The 16,315-nt window shown below is 47.8% G+C and overlaps 7 protein-coding genes across 7 annotated transcripts; 5 read left to right on the forward strand and 2 right to left on the reverse strand.

The window, feature by feature from the left end:
* Nucleotides 1-240: 240 nt before the first annotated feature.
* N7487_000793 (sugar porter family MFS transporter) lies at nt 241-1,877 on the forward strand (the record flags this gene model as incomplete). Its single annotated transcript, XM_056868541.1, has 2 exons — nt 241-1,240; nt 1,300-1,877. The coding sequence occupies 2 exons, from the start codon at nt 241-243 to the stop codon at nt 1,875-1,877; spliced, it is 1,578 nt and encodes a 525-aa protein (XP_056733325.1).
* A 1,122-nt stretch (nt 1,878-2,999) lies between these two features.
* Nucleotides 3,000-5,140, forward strand: N7487_000794 (putative MFS allantoate transporter; the record flags this gene model as incomplete). Its single annotated transcript, XM_056868542.1, has 10 exons — nt 3,000-3,269; nt 3,359-3,506; nt 3,569-3,599; nt 3,656-3,922; nt 3,981-4,198; nt 4,252-4,340; nt 4,395-4,635; nt 4,706-4,799; nt 4,867-5,064; nt 5,122-5,140. The coding sequence occupies 10 exons, from the start codon at nt 3,000-3,002 to the stop codon at nt 5,138-5,140; spliced, it is 1,575 nt and encodes a 524-aa protein (XP_056733326.1).
* Nucleotides 5,141-6,668: 1,528 nt separating this feature from the next.
* On the reverse strand, nt 6,669-7,406 carry N7487_000795 (mitochondrial 54S ribosomal protein bL19m; the record flags this gene model as incomplete). Its single annotated transcript, XM_056868543.1, has 2 exons — nt 6,669-7,147; nt 7,211-7,406. 2 exons carry the CDS (start codon nt 7,404-7,406, stop codon nt 6,669-6,671), a joined length of 675 nt encoding a protein of 224 aa, XP_056733327.1.
* A 243-nt stretch (nt 7,407-7,649) lies between these two features.
* Nucleotides 7,650-8,795, forward strand: N7487_000796 (uncharacterized protein; the record flags this gene model as incomplete). Its single annotated transcript, XM_056868544.1, has 2 exons — nt 7,650-7,755; nt 7,813-8,795. 2 exons carry the CDS (start codon nt 7,650-7,652, stop codon nt 8,793-8,795), a joined length of 1,089 nt encoding a protein of 362 aa, XP_056733328.1.
* Nucleotides 8,796-9,040: 245 nt separating this feature from the next.
* N7487_000797 (uncharacterized protein) lies at nt 9,041-10,900 on the reverse strand (the record flags this gene model as incomplete). The annotated part of the gene is made up of 4 exons (XM_056868545.1): nt 9,041-9,136; nt 9,190-9,864; nt 9,915-10,303; nt 10,360-10,900. The coding sequence occupies 4 exons, from the start codon at nt 10,898-10,900 to the stop codon at nt 9,041-9,043; spliced, it is 1,701 nt and encodes a 566-aa protein (XP_056733329.1).
* A 435-nt stretch (nt 10,901-11,335) lies between these two features.
* On the forward strand, nt 11,336-12,195 carry N7487_000798 (uncharacterized protein; the record flags this gene model as incomplete). The annotated part of the gene is made up of 2 exons (XM_056868546.1): nt 11,336-11,559; nt 11,616-12,195. The coding sequence occupies 2 exons, from the start codon at nt 11,336-11,338 to the stop codon at nt 12,193-12,195; spliced, it is 804 nt and encodes a 267-aa protein (XP_056733330.1).
* Nucleotides 12,196-12,740: 545 nt separating this feature from the next.
* N7487_000799 (Hid1 family protein) lies at nt 12,741-15,816 on the forward strand (the record flags this gene model as incomplete). The annotated part of the gene is made up of 8 exons (XM_056868547.1): nt 12,741-12,836; nt 12,898-13,519; nt 13,576-13,673; nt 13,726-13,968; nt 14,025-14,378; nt 14,429-14,672; nt 14,729-15,243; nt 15,307-15,816. 8 exons carry the CDS (start codon nt 12,741-12,743, stop codon nt 15,814-15,816), a joined length of 2,682 nt encoding a protein of 893 aa, XP_056733331.1.
* Nucleotides 15,817-16,315: the final 499 nt, after the last annotated feature.

Consider the following 16,315-nt stretch of genomic DNA (forward strand, 5'->3'; position numbering starts at 1 on the left):
CCAACCTCCCCACCTGGGCAGGTTGTTAGCATGACCCGGGACCGAAAATCAGTACCCCGAAGTCGGGCCAGAAGAATGCGGAGGGAGTAGGCACATGGCATGAGAAGCCTGCACCTAACAGCAGGAGACCTTTTTGGACTATTTTGATCGATTCTCTTTTCAAATCTCCATTGGACATTCTTGTCCATCTGTGGTTATTTTTATTTTTTATTTTTCTTTCTTTTTTTGGGACATTTCATTATGGGTCTTGATCGAGACAAACCTGTTGAAACTGCCCATCTGGAGGCTACTCCGGCTTCAATGAATCTCACCGATATAAACAAGTCTGAGCACCCTAGCGAAGTCTCCGGATCTGTTATGAGCCTTAAGATGGCTCTTACCAGTTACAGAAATGCCATGCTATACAGCCTGTTCTTCTGCTTTTCTGCCGTCCTCTGGGGTTACGATATGCAGATCAGCGGAGGCCTTCTTGCCGCTCCCGAGTTCCGCGCCGTGTTTGGCTATACCCAGTCTGATGGCACGACTATCCTTCCGGCGGAATGGCAAGCTGCTTTCAACATGATCACCACAGTTGGTGGAATGGGTGGAAGTCTACTATGTGGTACGATCTCGCCTTACGTAGGTCGAAGGATGACTTTGACCATCGCATGTGTCATCTCCAGTGGCTCCATCTTCTTACAGTTCTTTGCATTCACTCAAGGGGTGCTACTTGCTGGGAAATTGATCAACGGAATCTCACTTGGCATGTTCCTCGTCACCGCTTGTGCGTACTGTTCTGAAATTTGCCCTGTCGTGCTTCGCGGAATCACCATTGGCATGGTCAATCTCTTTGTTGTGGTCGGCCAGCTCCTCGGGAACTGTCTCATCAAGGCTTTCGGTGGGCGATCAGATGACTTTGCGTACAGAATCCCCTTTGCTTTCCAGTGGATATTCCCAGCAATTCTTCTCGCTGGCGTGTGGTTCTGCCCCGAATCTCCATATTGGTACGTCCAAAGGGGCAGGAATACTGAGGCCAAGGAATCTCTCGAACGATTCCAGACTGGCAGAAGCATTGATAGCTGGCTCATTGAGATCCAAGAGACAATTCGCGTAGAAGAGGAATCAGCATCTTCCGCTAGCTATTTGGATTGTTTCCGAGGAACTGACCTTCGTCGAACGCTGATTATCATTTCTGTTTGGGCTATCAACTCTTTCAGTGGTGTCAACTTTGTGCTCAGCTACTCAACCTACTTCTTCCAACGTAAGTTTTCCCAAGTTGACAAGGTATTTATGTTTACTAATGAAGCTTTCCAACTATAGTCGCTGGCATCCCTACTTCTTCATCCTTCGACATGGGCGTCGGTGTGACTGCAGTCGGTGTGCTCGGAAACATCTGCTCCTGGTGGGTCATCAACACCATCGGTCGCAGAGCTCTGTTCCCTGGCATGCTCGTTCTCACTGCCATTCTCTTCATCATTGGTATTCTTGACGTTATACCAGGCTACAACTCCTCCATTGCTATAGGGCAGTGTGTACTGATTATCGTCTGGAACTTCTTCTATGGCCTCACCCTTGGACCTCTTGGATACGTGATCTGTGGAGAGATGTCTTCTACTCGGTTGCGGTCATACGGAGTCAGCATTGGCTTTTTCATGCAAAATGTCTGGGCTTTGATTATAACGATTACCTTGCCTTACATGATAAACCCCGATGAAGGTAATCTCCGGGGCAAGACAGGCTTCATATTTGGGGGATTCTCAATCATCTCTTGTGTCTGGACTTACTTCTCTTTACCAGAGACCAAAGGCAGGACCTTTGAGCAGCTGGATCATATGTTCGAGCAGAAGATCTCCGCACGCAAATTTGCCGGATATGACCAAAGACCACATGAAGGATAAGCTCTAGTCAGCATCTATATCCTGTCCGGGTATCAGTTCCGGTCTCTGTCTTGGATCGATACAGACTACAAAAGAATGCGAGACAGCGGTATATAAGCAGAAAGTACCTACACGTTGGCACCTGTTCCAATTATAGTTTACTCTCGCAACATCAGTATTTATAATTAAATAGATAACATTTAATGTCATTCAGTATATACTAAAACAAGGTTCACACTACCTCGGTAATCATAGCTTACCTAGCGGCTTAAGTGGACCTTGGCGTTATAAATACCGAAGAGGACCTCCAAGGTTCTTGATATTATTATAAAAGAGCGTGTTGTCTTTCCCAATTACTGTATGGAATATTTGACTCAGGTGAAGCTATTGCTGTCATTCATCCATGAGTGCCTTATAAACAAAATTTCCCCTCTTCCTCTCCTTTCGTCGTTCACTATATGTTTCGGCACATTGCTTTCCCCCTTTCAAACTTCACCTTAGAAACCGAGGTTTGAAGACTAACTTCGGTTAAACCTACGCCACTTTAGTATGGGAAAAATGGTGTAGGAACCTGTATATCGCCTAGAGATGGGTCGGGGTAAATAGTAACTTCAACAAGTGACCAGCCAAGCGGCATAATCCCCGATTCCTCGGACTTCCACCGACCAAAACAGTAGCCTTTGTGCTGGACAAACTTTGGCATTCAGCCAGACCTGTTAAGATGGACTAGCGCAATAAACCGAATTGAACTATACTTTGTATCTGACTCTGCTCTACTCGTCAGCCAAGACCAACCTTCCCCACGTCTTGACCGCATCAACTAGCGATACGACCTGTCGGCTCCGCGTGGGGGCCCCATTCTGGGGTCTTCCCCGCAGATGATCCTTTAGCGATTCCCCTTGAGGCAGGTAAGCTCTGAAATTCGCGGGGAAGTACGAGATGGCTGCTCTTTGAGGACTTTCTGGAGTTGTTTTGAATCAAGGGAGGAGACTCGGGGTCGCCCCGAGGTTGTTATTATCATTTTGCGCATTTCTCGTCATGCCAGCATTGCTCCTACGTTTTATATATATATATATATTCCTTCTAGCCCAATTTTATATATCTTTACTCTCCATTCTCCTATTATAAATAATTAACTCCACTATGGCTAACCATGCTCCCCCAGAAAATGTCGACTCAAAGGCCAATATCGCCGAAGTTCCCACTATCAGCCATGCAGAAAGCAACCAAGAACACTCCAAATTTAAGTCTGCCAAAAATGCCGACGGCGACACGGCTATGGCGCTGTTCGATGACCCGGACGAGCTCCACGAAGATGTCGATCCTGTGGAAGCCAGGAAGCTATTGTGGAAGATTGACTTGATGATCCTGCCCTACTTGGCAGTTTGCTATGCGTTTTTCTACATTGATAAGGTCAGTCAGTCTCTTTAATTGAGAACCATTTGGATATTTACTCCTTTTTGACCGAAAAGCGGTGCTAATAGCGTCCATTTTGGAAATAGACAACGCTGAGCTATGCTGCTATTTTTGGAATTCAGGAAGATCTCGATCTACATGGAACCCGGTACAGCTGGCTGAGCAGTATCTTCTATTTTGGTTTCCTGGCATGGGCATTCCCTACCAACTTTTTGATGCAACGTCTTCCAATTGGTATGATTCTCCTATTGCGAGCCTGACAATTTTACAAGATATTCATCTAATGCCCGTTTTAGGGAAATATCTGGGTGCCAATATTTTTATGTGGTTTGTTGAACTGATATCGAAGATAATGCAACCAGATACTAACATTCCTCGTGAAGGGGTGTCTTCCTCATGATCCAAGCTGCCTGTAATAGCTTCGAGACCCTCGCTGTTCTTCGGGCCCTTGGTGGTGCCGCCGAAGCCTGCGCTGACCCAGCTTTCATGCTCATCACGAGCATGTGGTATACCCGTCGTGAACAGCCAGTGCGTCTCGGACTGTGGTATACGGCGAATGGCCTCGGCATTGCATTGGGTGGGTTATTGGGCTATGGAATTGGTCATCTTAAAGGTGCACTCCCGTCTTGGAAATACGAGTTTATCGTGATGTATGTTTATTTTCCTCTCGCCCCCATTGAAACTTTCCATCTGACCAACCTTGTTTAGTGGTGCCCTATGTTCTGCCTGGGGTATTGTCATGTTTATCTTCCTTCCAGATTCACCCGTTACAGCAAAAGGTCTTACCAAAAGAGAGCGTCGCATGGCTGTTGAGCGTCTACGGGAAAACCAGACTGGTGTCGAGAACAAACATCTCAAGCCTTATCAGATCTTAGAGGCTTTCATGGACTACAAGCTCTACATCTTCTTCGTCCTTGGCATGGTTTGTATGTGACCAGTGTCATGTTAAAGTCCGTTCTCGTAACTAACATCTACATAGGCAATATTCCCAACGGTGGTATCTCAAACTTCGGCACCATCATTATCAAAGGATTCGGGTTCTCAACATTGGTGACCACTCTTATGCAGGTGAGATTAATTTGATAGCCATATCGTATCCATCTAACACGATATGAACCATAGATTCCGTACGGCTTTATCATTGCTGTCTCGATTTTGACATGCGTCTACCTCAACGACCGCTTCCAAAATCGACGATGCATTTTCGTCCTCATCTTCCTGCTTCCTAACCTTGCTGGCTCCTTTGGCCTTCGCTTTGTTCCCATCGAACACAGTGTGGGTCGCTTGATTTGCTATTACCTGACAGGCCCATACAATGCTGCATTTGTACTCGTTTTGAGTATGCAAATGGCCAACACCGCTGGTAGGTGACATCTATCTTTGCTTGATGCTCAATTTAAAATATAATAGAAACCAATGCTAATGTGGAATAGGTCATACTAAGAAAGTGGTCACCAACGCTGTGCTCTTCCTGGGGTACTGCACTGGAAACATTGCTGGACCGTTCTTTTACAAAACCGAACAATCGTGCGTTTTTTTCTCACTGGGATAGTTCTGCTTATTTTCAAGGTTAGAGAACTAACTCAAACTACAGACCTACCTACCCGCTCGGCATTTGGTCCATGATTGTCTCGCACTTGATTGAGGCCGTGTTGATTAGCATTCTTGGTCTGCTGCTCCGCTGGGAAAATCAGAAGCGTGATCGTATTCAGTCCCAAATGGAGGGTGGTCTCGAGGGAAGAGACCTGGACGCAACTGCGTTTTTGGATTTGACGGACCGAGAAAACCTGAAGTACGTCTTCTTTGTTGTCTTTACTTCCTTTAAAAAAATACTAACGCTTTCCAACAGCTTCCGATACATCTATTGAGTACTACATACGTAGATTTCCCTATTTATGATCATATATCTACGAATATAAAACATTGGAGTGGATGCTATAAACTATTTATATCGTGTATCTGAATTTAATTGCACAAGTGACCTTGGAATGATATTCGCGAGATTATATTAAGGCACAGTAGCCCCCAAAATAAGAGGAAAGACAGCCATAAAAACATATACTTTGCTAGCTTCCTTGGGTTATTTTTGTCAAATTTTTCTCTGGCAAGAGACTCCATGCTAGGAGTCCCAATGGAATTTGAAGGGTAGTAGGATCAATGCGCAACTGAGTGCGGCATTGACTCTACTGTAGTATGCGGGATATCATTGGATTGTCACACACGGGGAGTGACTATAGCTGAGATGGTATTACTCACATCCTTGTTGGACAAGAAGATGGAATCCATATCTGTGACATGGCTAGGCGTCACGGGTCATTGATACTGGTTGTAGGAAACATAACTAGAAGAACACAGAATACTATATATGGCATACCATGCAGATCAAGCTTCGATCGAACCTCCTTCCCCTGCTTGACTGCTGAAATAAAACGGGAATACCTCCGTATGTGCAACACTCCGCATTCCTACTTATATCACAGCGATTCAACCAGTCAACATCCCCCCCGGGAGACTCGAGCGTTGTGTTATAAATATGCCGGTTAATGGATTCACAGAAACAATGAACGCGCCAAACGAAGCTATATTCCACCGAGCCTATTCACACGATGACAGGGGCCTCGAAAATGAAGTCATGGCCATCCTCCTTGCAAGTGCTGTGCGCTTCAATTCCCATGTCCGTGCTAACTTATTCACAGCATGGAAAACAATTGTTTCTCGAGAAAGATTTCTTCTTCAGCAACCATATAGACTCCAAGACCGCATCGGCAGTCTTTATATATCCAAATGAGGGAAGGGGGGTTTGTTGACTCGCGAGATTCCAATGGGAAAATCGATACACTGGAAGTAGGGCCGGATACTGGGAATGGCCCGAGAATCCTCGTTCTGGATGAAGGGCGTGATACATTCATTCACCAAGATGTGCAGATGAGGCGATTCTTCCAGGTATGGATGGACTGAACTGGGTTGCTTTTATCAAATTGCCGAAATGCCGATAGCATGTTAAGAGAAAAGAAGAACGTATTGCAAGGGACAATCCCAAAGCCTCTTGCCGTTTGATATGAGCTCTCGGTGCATTGGAAGGTACTTCCTGTATTGAACTTCCTTTATCTGACTTAGACATAGACGTGCATTCGTTGTTCAAAGCAGAAATCGAGTGATCATCTTGCTCGTCGACGAGTGGTTAAGAGCAAAAACAAGATCGCCGGAGTGTTGAAGAGTCGGAAAGCGGCGAGTGCAACAAAAAATTGTGGTGAGATAGCACAGGCGGTAGAATAGAAGAGCTCAAAGTTGTATTTGATATCGCAATTTATAAACACAGATGAAGTACAAAATGATAGGTAGTAATACAGCCACGCGTATGCAAATGAGGGTCACGCCGGACGCCCTCTAACTCAATCACCGCCGACGATTGCCGCCACCCAAGAAAGCCTTCTTCTGGCGAACATAGCTGGCCACAACGTTCTCCACGCTGCGACGGTCGTGCTTGCGGTCTCTCAAGAAGTACAATCTCGCTCTTCTGCGCTTCTTCTCCGATCGCTGGACAATCTCCACGCTTTTCACGTTGGGACTGAAGACCTTAACCGACATCTCAACAGCGACACGGGTGAGTTCGTTACGCATGAGGAAAGATGTTTCAATTCCGCGCAACTTGATGCTGAGAACAATGCCGTTGAATGGGTCGCCGTTCTTGAATGTCACTCGTACGATATCGCCGGTCTTGACACTGCGCGGGTTTCGTCGGTAGTCGAACATTGCCTTGCGCTCACCCGTGGGGTCGAGGACTGCCAATTGCGATTCGGTAACCGCTCCGATGGGGTCCTTGCATGCTTTGCGAGCGGACGGGGGAGCAGGGTAGATCTTGAGGGGCTCGCGCTCTACGTGAGATAGTGGTAATTAGTAAAGCTCGCATCGTTTTCACTCAATTGAACAGGACATACCAGGATCCGGGCGGAAGCGAAGAGGTATTTGGGATAGGAATTGCTCAGGCATGTTCGGGGGAAGAGGTACCCGTTCGGGCTTCTTTGAATAGGCCGTCGAGATGAATCGACGGTTGATGAAGGGTTGCATAGGCGCTGAAGCCTGCACCAAAGACCTCAAGCAGCCCAGCGGGCGCATTGCTGGTAGAGCTGCCATGTTTGTGATGAGGATGTCAAGTCAAGAAAGTCGGAGTCGAGTTTTGGCCGGATCGGCAGAATTTCCGCCAAGCCTCCAATTGCCCGTTCGGGTTGCAGATAACATCGATTCTTTTTTCTCCTCCAACCCCAGGATACCAATCAACCTCGTTTTATTGTTCTTGCTTAGGTGGAAACCTGTCATTTGATCGGTTACTACTATAATACGCTTCGTCGCTTCATACATATCCCCTGATCACACATTATGGCGCAAATCGCCATGAGCAGGCTCTTCCGCCAGAGCACCACCAGCTCGGTGCGCCAGTCCATTCTGAGACCGATGCAGGCCCGCAGCTACGGTTCCAACTCAGGTATGCATTAATCTATCCGTCATAGTATCAAATTCTAATCAGAGACCACCGGAACAGCAATCCCAACCTTCACCTCAACATCCTCCCCCGAGTTAGACGAAGCTCTTGAGCGGTTCCGCAATGAGCTGTTCATTCCCCTTGCTCTCCCCAAGCGACAGAGAAAGAGCGTGTTCAGAGAGAAATACGCCAAGCAATTGGAAAATGAGCCTATTACCGTGAAGATTAGCGAGACCGAAGAGTTCACCCTAACGCCTAAGAAGCACCACGATCTGCCATCGAAGAAAGACGCTCTTGAGGTTCTCAAGCTGATGGTCGCGACTAAGAACTTCAGCAACCTTTTCCCATACCTGAGTGGCCTCCGGATGTCCAACTACGCCATCAACCCCGACCGATGGGAGTTTATCATTCGCAAGACCAGCGATGCTGGCAAGCTTTCAACCATTATCGAGTGCGCCAAACAGTCCCAGCGCACCGGCCTGACTCTCAGCAACAGGAACATCGCTCGCCGTCTGTTCTTCGAGCTTCACAAGACTGCCGCGAAAGCGGATTTCAAGGGGGTCCAAACCGTCAAAGCTCTGAAACTGGCGAGAGAGGCGGCTAGCCTCATGGATGCTGATGAACACTCCGTTCAGAACCTCGAGGATGACCCCAAGCACCAGCCTTTCGTTATCGGCACGCTTTTGGAACTCAGTGCCGCCTGTGCGCAAATCAAGGAGGCCGAGACTGCCTTGGTCCGTGGTTACGCTCAGAAGCTTGATGCAGCCTGGTCCCGAGGAAATTTCCAGGATGATGCGGCTACTGGCTTTGAAAACATTGAGAGAGTCGAGGAAAACCTTGCCCTTTACAACGGCATGATTTTGGCTCTTGGATTGCCCAAGGCATCACAAGACACTGAAAACTTCAAGGCTCGCTGTGATAAGCTTAAGCCTGTCCTGATTTCGCAGTTGCAGAAAGTCAAGAACGTCGACGTGCTGTCAGACAACGTGGTTAAGCGATTGCTTGCGGAAAAGCCCAAAGCAAAGGTCGAGCAAAACGCTTGAGCTTTTGTGATTTTGATTAAGCCACATCGGCATGTATATTATTGTACTTCCCAGATATTTTTGAGCTGGCCGTGTATTTCAGAGAATAGATATTTTATTTCCTGCCACATCTGACCCCGCTAGGTGCTATTTCAGATATACGCAGTAGTTTGGTCGATTTCATTACCAAACACCCCGGAAGTTCAATTTTCAAGTACGCTGTACGGAAATGCTATTTCAAACGGCCATTTTGGGTATTGACACGCTCAGGAAGATAATTCCAAGGTGTGGTCCTTGCCGATGCGGGCTCGGCCGGGAAGAGTAGTTGTGCCGCCGACAACAGCAGGGCCAGAGACGGTGAGCTGGACGCAAATGTCAGTTTTATATGAAAGTGGTGGAATTGGGCATGGCATACCTGTCCTTCTTCCGTGCCGTCGGGAGAATCTTCGGGGACGTTGGTCAGAGTAATTTCAGTGCTACTCAATGGAGCGCCAAAGTGGCTAGGACCAGTGAGGCATCTATAATCAAAGGCATTTGTTTGGGCAATCGCACCAGCAACACCCGGACCGGTCAAGGCATACACAACCCGAGCCCCAGTGAAAATTCTAAGCTCGGTCAATTGCTCAGAGGTAGGATGGGCGGCAGGGTTGCCGTCAATACGGTGGGAAATGCAAAGCAAGCGCACATCATCTAGCGAAAGCTCAGAGGTCGGGCTGACACGAGCCAATTGGCTGAAAAAGTTGCGTGTCGGCATGTTTCCTGCATCTAACGTCCGTGCCTGAAGCCAGCGTCCAAGAGAGGCAAGGATACCAGTGTGTGGGCGCATGATATTCTTATGGTACTCGGCCATGGTCTGCGATGAAGCAATAATGACTGTGGGAGACACGCCAGCTGTAGCCAAAGCAAAATCGACACTCTCTCCGGCGACAGAGTTAAGTGCGATGGATGAGTTGGCAAACAGTGCAGCCAAAGTTGTGCAGAGCGGGTAGGACCGAGAAAGAGAGTCGATAGAAAGAACAATATCGGTTGGGTTGAAACGCTGGGTACGAGGGAGAGTGGAGGTGATAGCTCCAATGGCAGACACAAGGTTCTAGTTAGATATTAGTCAAAGTGATACCACACGAGGTGGGTTGGTCTTACCTCTGGCTGGAAATCGATAAATTGGCCAGATTGTGAGGAAGACGGCCAAACAGTGCTGACAGCAGGGGTTTCTGTCTTTGGGTCGTACTCAGGAACATCATAGCTAGCAAGTTCTTTAAACTCCTCGACCAGTTCATGCCAAACTGCAACCTTTAGACTATCCTTGACGTTCTCGGGAAGTGCGTTCCAATCCATGTGTCGATTGCCATACTTGGCGACCCAAAGGACGAGGGTCAATTGATCGTTACCCTTGGCGGCAGCAGATACATCGAGAGATCCGGCTTCAGCAATAAGAACTTCCGCTTTTGCCTGTTGTAGATGCGCTGATAATGTCTCTGCTGGAAGGTTGTGCGGAACAATGACTGTCTTGAATCCATAGAAAGCGCCAGCTAGATTGCGTAGTGTTAGCCATTGAGACTCACGCATGGGATAATAATACACGTACCGAAGATTGTAGCTAAAAGCTCGATGGAGTCTGTAAGGCAAACAGCCACCGTCTTTACGCCGGAGTTTTGGAGATGATGACCGATGACATTGATTTCTTGTGTCACCTGGTCCAAAGAGTGTTCGATGGCCTTTCGACCTAGAACAGTGTAGATCTTGCCTTGCTTTCCGGAAAGGGTACCATCCTCATTCAGAGCTCCACGCACGGCGGTCTTCCAAATATCACGTAGATCTCCTCTTCGACCGCCGGTCCATTTCGGGGCGCCCGGATCCTTAACATTCAGTCCGAAGCGGAGAGGCAATCCATGTGGGGTCTCCAGGCACCTGTAAGTAGCAGATTCACCCTGCTGGCGGATTGGGGCAGCTGTCGATTGGCGAGCAAGTAAGAACGGATGCACATCTGGATCCTTAGCCGAGATGACAGAGTAAACCGCAAAGGCGACAACTGCCCCGGCGACAAGGGTAGTATAGATATTCCAGTCGGCCAGTATATCGACTACCAAAGCATCAAGCTTCTCCACAAGTGAAGTATCAGCAGCCATTTTAGTTGGTCAATCTGGAGAGGAAGAAGTAGTGTCTAAAGTGTCAACAATCAGCGGCTATGACGTTGAGGGGCACAGCGATAAGGGGTGTGTCAGCTTGACCGGGTCAACTTATGCCCGTGCAACCCCTTCCTCGACCGCCGGACACAGTCACTCTGGGATCGTCAACTTATAGCTAACAACAATAATGATTTTCTGAAAGAACAATTGTTCATCCCCATGCGCATTACTAACTAACAGCTTCTAGTGTTTTTTTTCTCCCACGTAAGTATTGAACAAGTTCACAATATAAGTGAGTCCAATCCCCATTGTCAAAAAGACCTCGAAAAAAACAGTCTGAACAACTATGGATAGATCAGTGGCTGACTTCATGAATTTAAGTCTGGAGTCAATTTCGCCTCGTTCTTAACTCCCGACATCTTTGTCTCATTACCAATGGCGACTCAATCTCTTCCTTCCACCCCGAGAGCGACACCTCCGATCGCTCCTCCCACCCCCGAGGGTACCCTGACCCCTGGGAAATGGAGACACCCTCAGCTGGATGAGATTGTCCGACGTCAAAATGCAGCTACGTTTGATCAGAAAAATGTGAAGAAGCTGGTCTGGAACAGTGCCGCATTGGTATTGAGCTGGACATTTGGGTCTACCTTCAAAACCTAGTGAGTGCGATAAGAAATCTGTTGCGTCGCGTCGCGTGCTAACAAGCTCGTTTAAGCTCACGCCAAATTTTCGATACCAACCATATGTATCAAGAAGTTCCGCTATTCATTGTTCAGCTCTTCTTCATTTTCAATATTCTAGTGGCGCTCTACCCACTCTTCCGGCCAAAGGATGACCTCTCCGACATTCCCCTTACCCCCACCCAACGCTCGCTTCTTGGTTTGGATCCTGCTGTCACACCACCAGCAACCCCTGGGACAACATTTGTCACACCGCCTAGATACCGGCTTTCCACTTCACGAAAGGCCAGTCCTGCCAGCAGACAGTCCTCTCCCATGTCGGCAAACGCAAGCTTTTCTGAGCGACGCTCTTCTATCAGCACACCCTTCTCACCTGCCTCCAGTCCTCTGCTTTACAAGGCAATGTCAAATGGAGGCAGAGAATCTGTTCAACGCCAGAGCTTTGGGTCATCTGCATCCCCTCTGGCTCGAAGTAACTCCTTTGGAGAGTCAACCATGAGCATGGGCCCAAGTACACCTTCTCCGCTTATGGGGAAACGGGGGAGTCTAGGAGTCAAGAACAAGTGGCTTTATGAGAGGAGCCGACGGCTGTCGGCCAGTGGAGGAGCCCTCTAATTCTTTGCAGATATTGAACAATTTCTCGAACGGGCGCTTGGGTCATTCATGGTTTTGGTGTTTACTGTCATAGCGATTGTTTCGTTCACAATGTATTACAAGGATACCAATTCAAGGTTTATTATTTCCAGCTGGTTTCGGTTTTCCTTTTATGTATATCTGTGCAGTTTATGAAAATCGGGGGCCGTAGGATATCTAAGCTAGTATGTATGGATTGCTAGAAGAGCCTTTTGATAGATGCATGCCAACAAATTGGTAAGAATGTACACATGCAGATAACGGACCTGTATATGAGACAAGTTAGCATTCTGCTGTAATCTCTCATCATATAGTCCACCGTGAATCGCACTGGTGGCATTTGGCTGATCTGCCATACCCCGTGTTCCAGGCCAAGATCCCGCGCCCGGATGATTAGGACCGCCAACCACTCCTAGCACTTCGCAAATAAACAGCCAGATAGCGCCCTCGCCTCACCCACACATTGACATTTGCTGTGAAACACTGCATGAAGCCTACAACGGCGTGATTACCAGCTTCCTTCCGCTATGGGAGCTTCGGAGTCCAAGCTTGTCTTCAAACAGGGCATCTTCCGCCTCTCGGAGGAACAGGAGATCCCCGCAGACGACCCCTACTGGACCAGAGTACGTTCTAATCCAAAATGACTATCTGTTCTAGAGTCTCGGAGGCTAACCACGCTGGCAGTTCTGGGAACTTCCTGAATCAACCGAAGATGTCTTTAGCCTTTTCACGCCCGCTGACATACGGCGCACTCGCGATCACGCCTTGCCCAACTTCCAAACGCTCCTACTCGCAGTCACCTCGCGACTAACTGTGTTGAGAAACCATCCCTCGTTTCCCGACCCCGATCTTGCCCCCGAGCGTGATGTCCTCAACTGCATTCGGATCCTCACTCGTCTCCTCCCCTATGTTTACGAGGCGGAGCATCTGGAGGAATGGGAGGATAATTTCTTCTGGGCACGCCGAAAGAGAAGGACAAGACAGTCACAGATTGCTGGGGAGGTCCTCTTTGACGAAGCACAGCCGGAGGATAACCAAGAGGCAAGACCACCGCGCGCAGAGGATTACGAAGATGTCAAGCCTCTTGCCGAAGAGTTGATAGACACATTGATGGACTTGCTCTTCTTTGCCGACTTTACAATTCCTCGACTGCCAACTGCAAAGAGCAAGGTCTCTTTTTCGATTTGGCAGAGTGGGGTTGGCTGCAACACGGCTATGGGGTCCAACAAAACATTGGAGAGCAACCGGTGCGAGATTCTCCGGCTTATGCTTACTCTTACTGGAAAGGCCATGTATTTGCCATCTAGTGAGTGCAGAGTCTGGTGCAGCCAAATTATTACAACATTTACTGACTGGTTATAGATACATTGCCAGTCCAAGGTGTCAAGGCAATTACTTACATCACAACTTGCCAAGATAAGCAGGCTGTATTAACCCTCCTTTGCTCTCTTCTCAACACGGTATGCTATGTTCCACTCAATCGGTGGTAGGAGCCATGCTAATCCAAAACAGGCAATGAAGTATAACCCTGCGTCGTGGAGAGTCCCATACGACCACGTTGTTTGGAAAGATCCGAGGCAGATATTGGTGATCTATTGTGTCCAACTTCTCCTTGTTCTCTTGATGTATCCCATTCCAGAGGACGGTCGTGGAACTCCACCGAAGAATTATTATCGCCATTACTTCGGTAGACTACATAGACCTCAAGACTTCCAATTCCTTGTGGATGGCATGACGAGAATTCTGAATCAGCCGGTATCTATTCTCTGCTACATTATATGTTGAAACATTGTGCTGATCGATCAAACCAGATGCAAGCTACTGCTTCTTATCTTCCTGGGAGTCAAAGATCAGTGAAATGGGCCCCTGAGATGTTGGTCCTTTTCTGGGAAACTTTGCAATGCAACAAAAGGTTCCGGTCATTTATCATCGACTCGAATCGCTCCCATGACTTCCTTGTTCTATGTATATTCTATGCCATGGAGTATAGAATGGATACTTCCAAACAAGGAGTGGTCCGGATGTGCATTTTCATCCTTCAAACAATGAGCGCGGAACCAACGTTTGGGAAGAGCCTAAACAACAGTTTCGAAGCCCAAGAGACCTTACCACAATCGATCCGACTACTCAAGTTCCGGGGGTCTTATGCCGACTATTTGATCATGGTTTGTCATTTGTCCCATCTAAAAGCATAATATCATACTAATCGCCACAGTCCATTCATACGTTGATGACAACTAGCAAGGGAAATCTGGATACTGTGTATCCTGCGCTGTTGATCATTCTCAACAACCTTGCTCCCTATATTGAACACATCTCTCCGAGTGCCTGCTCAAAAGTCATTCAACTTTTTACTTCCATGTCTTCGCCCAGCTTCTTGTTGGCGAATGAAACCAACCATACTCTTCTTGCATCGTTGCTTGACTTCATCAACATTATTGTCGAGCACAAGTTCACCGGTAAATCCCCTACCCAGGTCTTCTCTTTCAGCCAAGCCGATTCTGACTTTCTTTAGAAAACCCATATCTTGTCTACTCGATACTGAAATACAAGCAACGCTTTGAAGCAGTGCGGGCTTTCACTCTCGAGAGTGGCCAGCAAGAGATCGAGCGACAGAATGAGAAGAGGAAAGCTGGCAGTTCTTCAGATGTTGCCATCAGCCCTACACTTTCACAGTCAGAGGAAGATTTACACACTCCTTCAGGTGCCCGGTCACCGTTGACTAGAATCCCCGAAGAAAACAGCCCATTCGCAATTGGCGACGATGACTCCGATGATGAACGTGAGGGAGAGGAGGTACAGACTCCATCTCAATCATCATTCTCAGCTCAAACCTCACGGAGACCCTCCACGACATCTACCACGGACGAGAACGGAGTCCAGCAGGTGCGAGCAATGTCCGAAAAGGCACGGGGAAAGAAACCTGCTGGGCATCCTCCTTTCTCCCGACAGAACAGCATGACCAGTCAGACAAGCATGTCTGCTCTATTCACCCCCTCTGCTAGTGGCTTCACACCAACTGTCCCATGGGTAAGTCTATGTAGACCAAACCACCTTTCCACCAAATGTTCCACTACTAACAATACTTCCCAGCTCGAGTCCTGGTTGCCCGAGCTTCCTTTACACACGATCCTCACCATCATCTCAGCCATTGCGCCTCACATTCCTGATGCAGCGCTTGTAAGTGCAGTTAGCCCAGAGGCCCGTACACTAATCCACAATCTTCCATCATTTGCGGAAGAGCCGGAGGTTGCGAGTATAATCTCCGAACCAACCCCCGTTCGCGTGCAATCATTTGAGTGGTCTGCACTTTCCATGGGCTGGTATGAATCGCTCCTGTGGGGCTTCATCTTCTCCAGCGAGATGGTAGTCGGTTCCGCTTCTGGTGCAACTCCAGGAACAGTTGGTGTCTGGAATGGCACAGCTATCAAACTCTTCAGAGTCCAAGAGGCCGCCGCTCAAGGTCCGACCTTGCTTGCGCCCAAGGGTGCAGTTGATGCTGTGGGCAGCAATCTGGTCCAACGCATCGGAAACCTCAGCCTTCGGGGTCGGAACTCACAAGACTCCGGATCTATATCTTCGCCAAGCGTGCGGGAGGTTTAAGGTCATATTCCTGTGACGTACATAGCTTTCATTTCAGAGCCCGACCTCTTTCAACAATTTCGCTATTTTCCTCCATCGAGCTCCCTGGGGGACGATGCTGGTCTTGCGATTTTCATGTTTTTTTTTAGCACCTTCTGGCATTCATGCCAAATACCATACATTACTATTTCTAGTTTCTTGTAGTCTCTCCATTAAGCAATTTGCATGATCAGCTCTTAATTGATCTCGCATCTTGAGCACCCTATTGAGTCCTTTTCTAATAGTCAGAGAATCTACCATATGATAGATAATATTGGGTTTTAAATGATAGACTAGATTTTATGATATATTCAACTCATAAAATATACCACCTCGATGTTATGATCAGGGAGACAGAGAGATCCCTTGGAGAAACACGTGAGTCCGAATTCCGATCGCCATTGGCCAATTTGCCTCTTCGATTCGGTCAATTCAATTAATTCAATTCCATCTTCTTTCAACTTCAGCTCGATACGTGAAG

This window comes from Penicillium crustosum (assembly GCF_028827405.1).
Source record: "Penicillium crustosum strain IBT 35664 chromosome Unknown utg000001l_segment0_segment0, whole genome shotgun sequence".
NCBI lineage: Eukaryota > Fungi > Ascomycota > Eurotiomycetes > Eurotiales > Aspergillaceae > Penicillium > Penicillium crustosum.